At 34.1% G+C, this 13,884-nt stretch overlaps 3 protein-coding genes across 6 annotated transcripts; 1 reads left to right on the forward strand and 2 right to left on the reverse strand.

Moving 5' to 3' along the window:
- Positions 1–2,824: 2,824 nt before the first annotated feature.
- Positions 2,825–6,225, reverse strand: LOC106764238 (putative pentatricopeptide repeat-containing protein At5g09950). The gene has a single exon (XM_014648493.2). It carries the CDS (start codon positions 6,079–6,081, stop codon positions 2,977–2,979), a length of 3,105 nt encoding a protein of 1,034 aa, XP_014503979.1. The 5' UTR covers positions 6,082–6,225; the 3' UTR covers positions 2,825–2,976.
- Positions 6,226–6,546: 321 nt separating this feature from the next.
- LOC106763004 lies at positions 6,547–8,530 on the forward strand. Of its 2 annotated transcripts, XM_022781752.1 has the most exons (4): positions 6,547–6,761; positions 6,876–6,945; positions 7,065–7,138; positions 8,421–8,530. In XM_022781752.1, exons 1-4 carry the CDS (start codon positions 6,578–6,580, stop codon positions 8,426–8,428), a joined length of 336 nt encoding a protein of 111 aa, XP_022637473.1. In that variant the 5' UTR covers positions 6,547–6,577; the 3' UTR covers positions 8,429–8,530. The 2 variants fall into 2 exon arrangements, with proteins under 2 accessions (XP_022637473.1, XP_014502640.1); XM_014647154.2 differs by lacking the exon at positions 8,421–8,530 and having other exon boundaries at positions 6,550–6,761; positions 7,065–7,506.
- On the reverse strand, positions 7,632–12,238 carry LOC106763003 (SNF1-related protein kinase regulatory subunit beta-2). Of its 3 annotated transcripts, none has more exons than XM_022781751.1 (5): positions 12,206–12,238; positions 10,739–11,033; positions 9,963–10,129; positions 9,711–9,873; positions 7,632–8,633 (listed from the first exon to the last, which is right to left on the reverse strand). In XM_022781751.1, exons 2-5 carry the CDS (start codon positions 10,913–10,915, stop codon positions 8,307–8,309), a joined length of 834 nt encoding a protein of 277 aa, XP_022637472.1. In that variant the 5' UTR covers positions 10,916–11,033; positions 12,206–12,238; the 3' UTR covers positions 7,632–8,306. The 3 variants fall into 3 exon arrangements, with proteins under 3 accessions (XP_022637472.1, XP_022637471.1, XP_014502639.1); XM_022781750.1 differs by lacking the exon at positions 12,206–12,238 and adding an exon at positions 11,126–11,414; XM_014647153.2 differs by lacking the exon at positions 12,206–12,238 and adding an exon at positions 11,111–11,414.
- Between the last annotated feature and the right edge of the window lie 1,646 nt (positions 12,239–13,884).

Here is a 13,884-nt window from a genome sequence, read left to right on the forward strand (position 1 = left end):
TCATGGGGTTTCTTCAAAACGCTAAATTGATGCTGGAAAAAGATGGAGAGATCCATGTGACTCACAAGAAGGATCCTCCCTTTAGTAAGTGGAAAATTATTGATTTAGCAAAGAAGCAAAAGTTGAAACTAATAAGAGAAGTACCATTTTCAATCAAAATTTACCTGGATACGAAAATAAGAAAGGAGCTGGACCCAAAGCAGATGACATCTTCCCCAATAAATCGTGCAACACATATATGTTCGGTCCAAGGTAATACAAACATAAATGTTGTAATTAAGCTTTTCTACTAAACTTGCGTTATGCAACCAAAGGTATAGGGTGTGTCTGTTGTTTCATTTACTGTTTCTGATAGGAAATAATATATTTGATTATAGTTTACCTTATTTAGTTTCTACATAATTGATTTTGTCTTAAATAATTGATATATTCTTTCCTTATTATTGCATGTTAATTATTGTACGCTGGTTATGTACATTCTATATATTCTATATATTGTACGTTGGTTATTCTTTCAAGATCAATAAAACACATTTGTCACAATCCTTACATGGTATTAGAGCCGATGGTTAATTTTGGTAGCCGACTCATATGAGTATAATTATCCATATATCGAAAGTTTTCCTGACAAAGGGTTCCAGGTAAACGTGTCCTGTTAAAGATGAACGACGGTATGAAGGGCATGAAAATGCTTCCGCTGGAGGTGGAGTTTACCAATGTGGAAGGGACTCATCCTTGAGGGGGAGATTGTTGGGAATGCAAGTGTGAGTCTAAGTCCCACATTGGATAGAAATGAGAGAGTAGAGCACTATATAAAGATAAAAGACCTATTAACCCATTGTCTTAAAGTTTTGGATAGAGAGTAATGTCAACTCCTTATATGGTTGGGTTCATATCTCATTGGTATTGTGTCTCTCCGGTGAACCTCCTCCTTAAATAACCGTCAAAGAATATAATTAAATATTATGTAATGAAATAAATTGATTTGCATTTTGGAACTTTTTTGGTCCTTTGCTTTGCATTTTGGAACTTTATTTTGTGGTAAGCTGAGCTTATTTCTATTTCCAATACTTTGGATTACATATTCTTTGTGGCGCTCATCATTTTAACTTTAGCAATTATTTTAGTAGGTGTTTTTAATAAAATCAAGTTAACAACTTATTCCTAACTTAAGCAATTATGTTTAGTAGGTGTTTTTAATAATATCAAACTAACAATATAACTATATTTTTTTGTTATTTTACTTTATAAATTTGTTTATTAACTAGTTTCTCAAACATTTCTAATTGAATAAGGTGATTTATCAGTGTCTAAGTTATTACATCTGAAATTAAAAAAGTTAGTGTCTTGAGTTATTACATGTATATTAGAAACTATCTTATTAACTACTAGACTTGTCAAACCTACCCTAATAAAATAATACACACTTTGATAAAATCAAGGACTAAAAACTAACATTAAATATCTTTTTCATTTAATCTTTGGTTCGATTGAAACAAATATTTATATTAAATCAAATCCCTTTTTATGGATTATAAATATATTTAAACGTAACTAGATGTAGTATAAATTGGGTTGGTTGAAATTAAAATATAAACATGAATAATTTCATTTTCAATTTATTTTTTCAGTGAAGAAAAATGAAGACGATGTTTTTCTTAAAACACTTTTTAAAATATGTTTGAACACATTCTTTCGAGCTTCTGAAATTAATTATCATTAATTAAAATGTATCAGAAATAAGAAACAAATATGTCTGTCTTATTTCTTATTTAATATTTTCTATTCGTGATTTTATAATTTTTATAAAACTTAATTATAACAGAGATAATGTGACACGGAAATTAAAATTCCTCCCTAGGAAAAATAAAAGAAACTTGACTTGGTCCAGTGTCATGTTCCCGTTATTATTCTTTTGAAATCTATACTTTAGAATAAAAGTTGTATATTATATTATAAAATTTATTCAAGGACTATGATCTTATAAAAGAGAAATCATTAGTATTAGAGAGAACGTTGGTGTCATTTTTTTTTAACTGTGTCGGGCATAAATTTATTTCGTTAATTTTAATTAACTACGAATATCATTTAGCCAAAAACAAAATTTGCTCTATTTGTACAGTTTAATTTTAGTATATGTTAGACTAAAATATCTTTCCATTGATTTCGTATACTATTCTGATCAACTTCATGGTATGAGACGATTTGTATAAAGTTGATTTGGTAAGTTTGGAAAGAAAAATAGATCTCAGTTAATATTTAGAAGTTATAAAATTGGTTTAGTAAATTTGAAATAAAAATGAAAGAGATTATAAGTTCAATTCTTTTAAAAATGGTCACGCTACCTAAATTATCACTGTTAATGACAAATAATTGATAAAATACTAAAGGGGAAATACAAGAAAGGAGATACAAGATTCAATAGAATTTTAAATTATCATCATGAATATTAGTAGGTATCATCACTAGAATTTCTTAGTGATGTTATTATAATACAACATCTCTTGTATTAGTTTCTAATGTCTTGTCTAACGTTGATGATAGTTTGGCTTATTTAAAAAATGTATTTTTTGAAAGAAAAAAAAAATCAACTAAAATGAGGTCTGTATTCCACCATATTAATGCAAGTACAACTTTGAAACATGGACCATATTAAAAGTTTAATTAACCATATAGAAACATGATAAAATATTGTAAAAGAATACTAAAATTGCTATTATTTTCTAAACCAGATTTCATCAAATAAAAGTAAGTCTAACTTTAGATCGTTAGAAATTGTAATCAACCAAAAAAATGTAATTAATCTAACTAAACTTTTTTCCCATATGAAGAAAAAAATAATGATAAAGATGACAGTGGGGCATCAATGTCCAATCTGTTTTATAGTTAAAATTAAGACAGAGTTCCAAAAATGGCGCCTGATCCTATATTTCAATTATCTTACACCGAAGAAACTCCATAATTATTTTGCATCAGTCACCAATAATCCCCACAAGAACATATGCCATCATCAAAATGGTGAAATCTATTTGAATCTCGTAAAATTATCTGTCGATTAACAATCTTTGATATGAATTTGAAAGCAGTGTGACAGTCACCACAAACCCGAAGGTTCTTCATTATCCTAATTGGTAGCTCAGATTGGCGAGTGAGAACAAAAGCAATCGCTAGTTTCTCACTATGATAGCTGATAAGCTCTTCTTTGTTTTCAAGCTCAAGATCATATAATGCATATTTGGTTTCAGGCACATATCCCATGCCCCTCATTTTGTTCATTATCTCCTTGAGTTTTTCATAGATCTTTTCTTTTTCTGGGTGTGTTTGGTCTCCAGCTACAAACACATGAACTCCATCCTTCATGGTGACCCAACTACACCCAGCTTCCTTCTTTGCTGATGCATTCCTCATTGCTAACCTAGCCTCTGCCACATCTTCCCACTTCCCACTAGCGGCATGCATGTTAGAAACAAGCACATAGTTCACAGCATTCTGTGGCTCTAACTGAATAAGCATCTTGGCAGCCCTCCGACCTAGCTCTGTATTACGGCTATTTGCTCGACAGCATGCTACCAAAATTGTTCTCCAGATAAGGGCATTAGGATCCATTGGCATTGTTTTGATGAATTCCTCTATCTTATTAACATCACCTGCCCTCCCAAGGAGGTCTACCATACAAGAGAAGTGCTCCATTCGAGGTGCTAGTCCATACACTCCACTCATTGATTTGAGATGCTTAAATCCTTCATCAACTAACCCTACATGACTACAGGCAGATAGGACACCAACAAAACTGACATGATCTGGCAACTGGCCGTGCTGTTTCATTTGTGTGAAAAGCTTTAGAGCTTTCTCTCCATGTCCATGGCGTGCATAACCACAAATCATAGAATTCCAAGAATATATGTTCCTCACAGGCATCGATTGAAAGAATCTCGTTGCATAATCTATCCTTCCACATTTCGCATACATGTCAACCAGTGCACTGCCAACAACAACTTCAGATTCTAAACAAGCCCTTATTGCACATGCATGAACTTCCATACCACGCTCTAATGTTGCAACCGAAGCACAGGCACTAAGAACAGTGGCAAGCGTGAAACCATCCAATCTTTGGCCCCTTTGCATCATAAACCATACCATATCCATGGCTTTATGCAGGATGCCATTGTGAATATATCCAGAAATCATTGAATTCCAACTCACTTCATCCCTTCGCTCCGACATTCTAGAAAAGATAATCTCACAGTCCTCAATGTGCTCACACTTCCCATAAAAAGCTAGAAGGGTATTCTCAATAGCATTATCGTCAGCAATAGAGTATTTTAAGAATAAAGCATGAATTTGACGGCCCAGTTCAAGAAGAGAGAGAGAAGATACTGCCGTTAAAATATTTATAAATGTTACTCTGTTGAGTTTCCATCCACCTTGCATCATCTCCAGGAAATATTTTATTGCCTGTAAGACTGACACGTCTGATGTTGCTAGTGCACCAATAAAAGAATTCCAAGAAACTTGATCATACTCTGGCATTAGAAAGAAGACTTTCTTACACTCGTCCATATAATCAGTTTCAGCATACAACGTTAGAAGAGCATTCGAAACTGAAACATCCAAATCAAGCCCATATTTGGTCCCTTCACCGTGTATTTGTCGTCCTAACATGATCCAACCCAAACTTGCACACGAACTCAAAGCACTAATGACTGAGAACTTTGATGGCACCATTCCATTTCTTCTCATTTTATGGAAACAGGCAACTGCTTCATCAAATCGCTCATTGTGGTCAAGGGCAGAGATCATAGAGTTCCATGAGACAGAATCTTTACTGGGCATGAATTGAAAAACTGAACGAGCATTATCAATGGCGTTGCACTTTGCATACATATTGACAAGTGCATTTCCAATCAAAATCCAAACATCAACCAAGGCATTTCTAATCAGATAAGCATGAACCTCTTGACCCTTTCTCTTCCCTTCCTTTAAATCTGAAAATTCACTAAAAGAACTTAAAAGAACTGCATAAGATGATGCATTTATTTCAACCAAATTGTTCATTTCCTTGAATATCTTAGCTGCTTCTTCGCCATGATGCTGCTTCGCAAGTCCGACCATTAACCCGTTCATAGTCACTGCATTACGATCACACATCCGTTCAAAAATCATTTTAGCAGAATCTATTAAACCGTGCTTTGCAAACCCACTGACCAATGCACTACCAACATATAAATCTTGAACGAAGCTAGACTTTTCAATCCTCGCCAGCATCTGCTTTAGCAAAGCCAGTCCACAGTCAACCAGAGAGCATGCAGCAGTTACTAAGCTACAGAAGGTATATTCATTTGGCCTGCAGGTAAATTCTGTAGCTTCCCTTTGCATGCTTGAAAAGAACTTAAAAGCAGAAATTGCATCTCCCCTACAACAATAAACCGAAATTATAGAATTCCAGGATGAAGAAGTTTTAATTTTTATTTCATCAAAAACACGACGAGCATCATCAATGGAGGCCGAGCAATGTGAATACATGGACATTAGCACATTAGACAACACCATGTCGGAAGCATAAGGAGACTTGGAAATTAAGCCATGAATCTCCATCCCGAGTTTAAGCTTATTTGGACCAATCTCTTGGCATGCTCGCAGAGCACTACCAATGGCATAGTGGTTTGGCAAGAGACCAGCCGAAATGACCCCTTTGAATAAAACGCATGCCTCCTCAGGCATGCCATTTTGCGCATACCCAGAAATTAAACAAGACCACGAAACGAGGTTCTTCTGCGGCATTTCATCAAACAACTTCTGCGCGGAAACCAAGCCCCCGACTCTGACATATATGTTGATAAGAGTATTACACCAGAAAACATCATTGGTAAGCCCAGATTTGTAGATGTGTAGATGAAGCTGATGGGCATCTTCCACGCTACAAGAATCTTTGTATCGATGATATTCCAAATTCAAAGTTGGAAATTGGAGATGGTGGTGATGAGATGAGTTGCAGTGATGTAGCAATTGCTCTGAAAAAGCTAACTGGGTAGAAATAGCATGACTTGCATTGTGTAACAATCGCCTGTAGCAGAGAATCATGTTTTTCGAACCTCTACCAAGCCATCATTTAACAGGATCCTTGTTCATATCAAAATATAGCTGTGCTTTGTATTCTCAACAATTTTCTATGTCCTATACTATTCAAACCTCTTCAAAATTTGTGGCTTTTTAGTTTAATACTTACTTTCACATAAAATCCACAAAATATTTCTTAAAGAGAGACCAATGAGCATACTTTTTTCATCTGGTTATTATACTTTTAGACCACAAAAAGACAAAATTACATTTGACATTCTAAAATAATAATATTTTAATCATATTTATATTATTTTTAATTTAAAACTATAATATATATTAGGGTAAATATATTTATTTATTACAAACGTTAATTTACAAAATACATTATTGTGGATGTAAAATTTATTGGAAACTAAAAGAGTAATCAGAAAGAAAAAGGTAAATTACAATAAAGAAGTGGCTGCATGGAAGCCAGGTCATTGATTAGTCGGTGAGATAATATCCACAACACTATGTGATGGATTCCTCATCACTTTGCATTGCAACAACAACACACACATACACAAACATGGCTGCCAAACTCACTCTCTCTTCTCCCCTTTCCTTCAAAACTTCTTTTCTGCCAAAATCACTTCCAGATTCTCTTGTTTTGTGCTCTCCAAGAACTAATGTTACTGGTGTTAAAGTTCATGCTAAATTAGGTAACAATCAAGTAATTGTTATTATTATAATTATCATCCTGTTTCCCATTCTGGTGAAGTGAATTAAATGAGGTTGAGATGATAAACTTGGGAATGTGGCTCTGATCCTATTAGGTGGTGGAGATGAGGATGTCAAGAAAGAAGGCAAGAAGAAATTCATCACCAGAGAGGAAGAACCACAACAGTAACAATTCCCAGTTTTTTCACTTCATAAGTCTTGTTTCCTTAATTTTCCCAAAGCTTCTAAGTAAATGTCTGTTTGGATAGTGATTACTGCTACAAAAAGGTTTTTGTGTGGCGCAGGTATTGGCAGACAGCAGGAGAAAGGGAGGGTGAGAATCCCATGAAGACTCCTCTTCCTTACATAATCATATTTGGTATGTCAACTCCTTTTGTAATCTTGGCCATTGCTTTTGCAAATGGTTGGATTAAGGTACCTATTCGATGAGACAACTCCTCGTTGTCTACTCTATTTGTTAATTCTCACGAATTTTAAGCACTTCTCAAACTACAGCAGAGAATTTGTTTACTTTTTCACTTATGTAAGGACATTATGTTAAGTCTCCTTTTCATGATCAAGAGTTTTCTCCTACCACTGTGAAACTCCGGCTGAGAAAGCTTCTTCATAGTGGCAGTTTGATGACCCTTATACATTTTTAGATTGAAAACAAAGGGAGAAGAAACAACAATGGATAAGGATGTTTTTTTTTTCTTCTGTTGGATACAATGCTCGTTGTTTCAAGAATAGCATGTTGTTGATCGATGCGTAACAGTCTTTTACACTGAAACTCATAACATGAGAAGCTTGGTAACCCCATTTGTTGCATGGAAAATTAACAAAGGAATGTTGAAGTCCGAGATATTTAATTGTGTTTGCTTCATGCTTATCAAAAAAGGAAAAGAAAAAGGAAAGATGTTTAGATCGATGGTAGAGTATAGTATAGACCTGCAGTTTTTTCTTTAGGAGCACATATGCTTGACATCTCTATAGTATTAGAGACTGTTATCACAAATTTAAGAGTAAAACTGAAGAAATGTAGCATGGTCTGTGGAATTTTAAACAACATGAAAACAAGGTTAGTCTCGTTTTTCACAAGTAGAAAGTGACGGAAAGAAGAGAATACCGACACATAAGGAAAGTGTATACTCAGATATAGTGCTATGCATGGTATGTTCATTGGAGAGTCAAATTTAGCTGACGCCTGGGGAGGAAGAAATTCATAGTTCATGTGTAAGACATTATCATATGCTCGACTAATCATTGAATTTTCATCACAGCATGTGCTCTAAGCATATTCAATTTGAAAACGTTAGTCCTTGAAAGCAGGACAATAGTCAACCACTATGAAAATGTATAGTATATATTGACCCCGAACTGCAAAAATAAAATCATATCCCCTGAAGCTTTTTTACAAGGAAAGCAATATTTCATTCACCTATTCTAATCAATTCTCTACACATCGGATTAATCACCTTAACAAATGTTCTCATAAAGACCGTTTAAACGAGGCAAATACAATAGGAGACAAACATCATACAGCTTCATCATCTTTCCCTGCGCAGGGACTTGTACAGTTCAGCAGTAATATATTTGTGTTGAAACTTGTAAGTTGATCGTAGTGCCACAAATTGACCACTTTCAGTTTTGTGTATGAATAGATGATTGAGTTCCAGATGCGTGGGCCTATGGACATGACGATTACCACTAGTAGATGAAGGCTCATGTCTCATTGCCAGTGGTAGTTGTGGTGGTAGTTCTGGTGGGGGCTTGCTGAACTCCTCTTCATTTAAGTGTGAGTTATCATAACTCGATGGTGGTGATGGAGGATCTTCAAAATCGGATAAGTTTGCAACTATTTCTGGTATATAGTCCTGTGAAAATGGTTAATGAGAATGCTGTAAGCATTCAGCATGGGGAAAAGGACATCGAAAATGCATGAATGAGTATAATAGACGAATGAGTAAATTACAAGAGTTGAAGAAATTATAAGTTACAACCATATCTTGAGATGTTAATTCATTCAATACTCTTGAATACGAGCAATAAATGCTAATGTGTATGCAAAACTTTCTAGCAATGGGTAGAAGACTAATGAAATCAACCTAAGCTAGCAGAAGTTACAATCCAACACTTTATACTTGCAAATGAATTCTAGTTCGTACTGTTCATATGATCTCCTTACATCTACCCCAATAGTTATGCTCCAATAAAGGATAGACCATCATTTTAGAGAAAATTAAGGAAAGAGTATATACTGTCATAACCATTCATTAACACAATCGTCTAACAGCTTTAAGTTAATTTGTTTCAAAGTTAAAACGCACTTAGGATTCTTATATGCAACACAACATCTAGTTATATTTCATAATAAAAAGAGCAGAGATCCTCAGAACAAATTTTAATTGTATGTGCACTATGTCTACAAAACAACGGCCGCACAACAATTATGTAAGATTAGCACTTTTTACTATGCTCAGCCGCAATAAGTCTTAATACATATTCATTTAAAAAGTTATACTCAGCTAATCAACAGATGTTTCAGTTTAATAATTGAATATTTATATTCTGAAACTCACTGTGCAACTTGCACCAAATAATGAGGTCTGAGTCAGAATTTATAACAACTATAAGTGAAATTGGAAAGGACACAAATTGTCCAACAAGGTTGGACATATGAAATTCAGCTGTGGCATCTGATTATCCATCCACTTAGACATGGTTATGGTTTACTCAGCAGACAATTTTTAAATAATCTTTGAACACGTGACTTAATGGATTTAGTATATTATTGAATAGATGTTGTTCTTATGAATAAGCAAACATGGTCTCAAAATAAAGCTATTGATGATGGTGATAATGGCTGTAGTGAAAGATAGCACTTGTGAAGAGGCAATAGAAATGAGATCATCTTCATTTCCTGAAAAATAAAAAGCAAACCATGAAATTACCTGCAAATTCAATATATTGTAGCCATAACCTGAATCATCAGAAGCCGATGGAAACTCTGGAGCATGTGTCAAGTAGCCATCTACAATGAAACGGTAATGATAGATACCTATTGGGAGTGTTTTAACTAGGAGAAAATTTTGACCCACTCTCTGCAGGGGCTCCCTGACAGGACAAGGCAAAATTCGTCACATCATAAGATGAAGTAAAAGCAAGAGCTCTGTTTGGAATTTAAAAGTATGGTAGATGGTTACGTGGTCTCCCAGTTGTCCCATGATCCTGCAACAGCAACATTGGTGGCTGCATGATTCCACGTGATCCTTACCCTTTTCAACCTTTCATAAATCACAGATTCTACATATCCATTTTGTGGAAGGGGTTGTGCTACCGCTGCAGCTCCTTGCATGGCAACCACAGGTACCTTGAAAATAGCCATTTTAAATTTTGTGTTTCAAGGTAAACGTCCATTGTGTTGATGCGTTGTACCCCTCAAGATATTTATGCCCACAATAGCTTCATTCAATGTCACTTTAACTCTTAACTTGCAAGTTCTTCATCAGATTAAAAACATTAAATCCTTGTTCTATTTGCAGAAACATTTATTGGTATTACCTTGGAGTGAACTAATGTTGCAATGGCATGCATGTCTCAAGTCTCAGATACTAAGTTTCGTCGTTCAATACTTTTTCCCATATGAATGGTGAACAGAAGTAGAATTCAAAATAGTAAATCCACCTTAAATTTCTATAATCTTTTCTCTATGAACTAAAATCCAACTTTAGCTGTACCATTCTACAAATCATTATTAAACTGTTAGCGCAGTCAAGAGAATGCTGAGAAGCATTCCACTTTCATGAGATGCTTATTGCTCACTACGTGGATTAAATTTCACTTTATCCCCTCTTAAAGCTAAACTATAACACTAAACATTAACCTATTTATTATATTTTAAAAGAGAGAAAGAAAAAGAACAAACTCCATAATTTTTTTTTCAGTAAAAGAAATTAAGAAAGGATCATCTAACTCTGACCTGGGGTTGTGTGAGCAAGGGAGGAAACTGAACAAACGGATCTGTGAATCCGTTGGTATTGCGAAAGAGTGCTTCAGGCCGCACAAATTTCATGTCTTGTTCATACTCATAGTTCTCTTCATCCTTTTTAACCCCAGAAGAGCCTTCACCATCCTTTCCTCTGCTGTTACTCCCCATCACTGAAAATGGATGAAACCCAAATTTTGATGCTTGCTAATCACCAGTATCCGCAAAATCAAAATACCACACAGAAACTCCAGCATAGAAACAGAATAGGGCAGATGTTCATGTTCAACTGCGAGAGAACACGAATCCATTAGATAGAGAAGAGAGAATTAGAAAGCAATCTGGCATACCCATTTCAGTGCATACATAAATAGAACAAACCCTTGAAAGTAAGCCAGGAATTGACTCAAGGCAGCAGAGTGGCATTGCTGTTATAGAAAAAAATATAGTTTTTAATTTTTTTCTTTTTTTAATATTTGATGAGTCTCTCTCTCCGGATGCCACTTTTCCTTGCCTTAAAGCAACTGAACAAATATACAGAGTTTTATTCTCCAATGAATTTGGAAGATTCCGCAGGGGACTAATTATTATGAGTCTGGTTTAAAGGAGAATGTTCCCCTGCTATCAGGAACAACCAAACGCTGTCTAATGAAACTGTACATACTTTTCGCATGGTTTCTTGTCCTTGTGTTGGTCAATTATATTAAACCATTTTCTGTTTGTAAAGCTATCAAAACACTATAGAATATTGATTCGGTACCATAATGGATTACACCAGCTAAACGAGCTTGTTTTCAGCGTAATGGAATTGAAGTCAAAAGCTTGTGAAAAAGTGAAATGACATGTGAAAGGAAAAGGTCCGAAGTTGCTACTTGTTATTTAACTAAACTCATAAGACAGTATCTTCAAAACATAATATAGGAAAAGAAAAAACATAAAACAGCACTGTGTTTGGCTTCCGGTCTCTACAGTAAAGCATGAGTTGTTGATTAGATTTGACATGTTAACTTTGTCTTTTTCCTATTTTGTTTGTAGCTCCTTGTCTTGCATGATAAAGTTTACCCATTTCCACACTATGCATTTCTTTTGCCAATAACAAGGCTACACCAAAACCACAACCCATCACATGGATGGAAAAATAGAAAGGATTCCTCTTGGTTTAATTTAGATCATTTAACTTAACCATATTCAAAATATTTTCATACTAAAGTAATAATTTTGATTTTAACCCTTTTGTTAATTTGGTGCTGAATATGTACATATTATGAGGAATAGATTAAGTTTCGTTGCAAATGATGCAGAAAGGGGGATCTGTGCCTCTGGGCCAAACACAGAATATCAAATCCATGTTTTTATGTTGTGATCTTTTTTGTAGCAGGTAATGACTGATAAGCTATTTTATATTATATAGTACACATCGTATCAGATAAACAATGCATAAAGAGGGTCTTCTTGTGTTACCAGTTCACTAGGCTCTTGTTATCGAATCCAACGACGGTTTTTTTATCTTTTTCTGATGCACCTGTTCCCTTGAAACGAACAAGAAATTGCGCAATCAGGTGCTAACAAAACCCTTTTTTTTGAGGTTTATGGCTGTGTTAGAGTACTCTTTTAAGTCACAATATATACTTAGTTTGAGGATGTGCATACATAGATAGGCCATTGAACCTTTTTTTTTCTTTCTGTCTACAATTTCATATACCAAATAGTTATATTAAAGTCACTTGAATCCTCAATTATAGTATTTCATGCAGACCTATGGAAGATACAGTGAACACCAATAAATAAGACCTCAGTCCAATTATACAGGAATTAACACCACTTTCTACACAAAATCTTAAAATAATGAATTAATCAGTTTTTCACTCTTATGTGATATTTTACTTTTTTATTTCTATTTAATACGAGACTTGGACTCACGTTTGGATTTCAACAATTTTGTACTAGGATAATAAAAAAAATACTAAAACAAGGTTTTCATTTTCTACCATTATAGCATCATGCATACTATAAAGTATATATGCTTAGTGAAGGGGTGCCAAACCCAGATAAATTCTCCACGACCAAAAGCAGACACTTAGGGATCTTTTCCATTAAATATCTGAATTTAAGATGCAAGAATAGCATCTCAAGATTCCAAAGTTGAAGCAACCATGTGAAAAGCTAAGTGGAAGCATCAATAGATTCTTATTTAGGCCTTTTGGAGTTGCAGAAGTAGTTCGACCTGTTGATGAACTGAAGCCAACTTTACCAAGCAAGGCTAAATCCTGAAAGTATTACTGTATGTATCTATCTTCCCATGTGGTTTGTTTTATATTTCCAAAAGGAGTGAGCATAATATAGGTAGAAGTTGAGCATGTCTTAATCCACTAAAGCTCGTGAGAGCTAATTATGGAGGAAGTGGGCATCTCCTTTTGAGCATCCGATCAATGATGACAAGCTAAAGTAGAACCAATGGTACCATTTTTTATGAGAAATGATTATTTCACACATCTAAATTTTTTACATTCATTTGACATTATCTTATTTACTTTTTACTCTCTTCTTTCTTGAAAAACTACAAAACTTTATACTTTTTGAATAATTTTATCCTTATATTCTGTGTCAAATGAATGTAAAAGTATGTTATAATATTATTACTCTATTTTTATAGTTTCACGTTTCCTTGCCAGCTGTCAACTAAACATTACTAAATAATTAATCTAATTACAACTAATGAGGATCATCATATTCAAAATGTAAAGGAGATTAAGGATTAAGAAGAATCCATCCACGACTTTCAATCCAAAATTTTAAAATTTATGAGTTTTTCAGTCTTTCTATTTAGATTTTGTTCACTTTATATATTCATCTTATTTTTCTTAGAACTCTTGACTCCAATGTAAAGAAGATTAAGAATTAAGGAGAATCTCATAAAATATGTTTAGATATGTAACAATATCAAAAATTTCAAAATCAATAAATTTATGAGTTCTTTCTTTATATATTGTTCACCTCATTCATTTTATTTTTATTCAATCTAAAACTTTTTTTTTTTTTTGTGATGCTTGATCAGTAATTAAGAAAAGAAAGGAAAATAAATACGTCAAACCATCATTATCTTTGCTTATGTAATAACAACCTTAAATAAGATGTCTGCT

Source organism: Vigna radiata, chromosome 6, assembly GCF_000741045.1.
Source record: "Vigna radiata var. radiata cultivar VC1973A chromosome 6, Vradiata_ver6, whole genome shotgun sequence".
In the NCBI taxonomy this organism is placed as follows: Eukaryota; Viridiplantae; Streptophyta; class Magnoliopsida; order Fabales; family Fabaceae; genus Vigna; species Vigna radiata.

What these genes read in the sequence shown, in the direction of transcription:
- LOC106764238 (XM_014648493.2), bottom strand. Translation starts at nt 6,081, where the DNA reads ATGATTCTCTGCTACAGGCGATTGTTACACAATGCAAGTCATGCTATT.
- LOC106763003 (XM_022781751.1), bottom strand. Translation starts at nt 10,915, where the DNA reads ATGGGGAGTAACAGCAGAGGAAAGGATGGTGAAGGCTCTTCTGGGGTT. An exon ending in CCTTGCTCACACAACCCCAG is followed by an intron (nt 10,130 to 10,738) that starts GTCAGAGTTAGA and finishes GCTATTTTCAAG; the next exon opens with GTACCTGTGGTTGCCATGCA. An exon ending in ACAATATATTGAATTTGCAG is followed by an intron (nt 8,634 to 9,710) that starts GTAATTTCATGG and finishes CCATTTTCACAG; the next exon opens with GACTATATACCAGAAATAGT.
- LOC106763004 (XM_014647154.2), top strand. Translation starts at nt 6,578, where the DNA reads ATGGATTCCTCATCACTTTGCATTGCAACAACAACACACACATACACA. An exon ending in TAAAGTTCATGCTAAATTAG is followed by an intron (nt 6,762 to 6,875) that starts GTAACAATCAAG and finishes TGATCCTATTAG; the next exon opens with GTGGTGGAGATGAGGATGTC. An exon ending in AGAGAGGAAGAACCACAACA is followed by an intron (nt 6,946 to 7,064) that starts GTAACAATTCCC and finishes TGTGTGGCGCAG; the next exon opens with GTATTGGCAGACAGCAGGAG.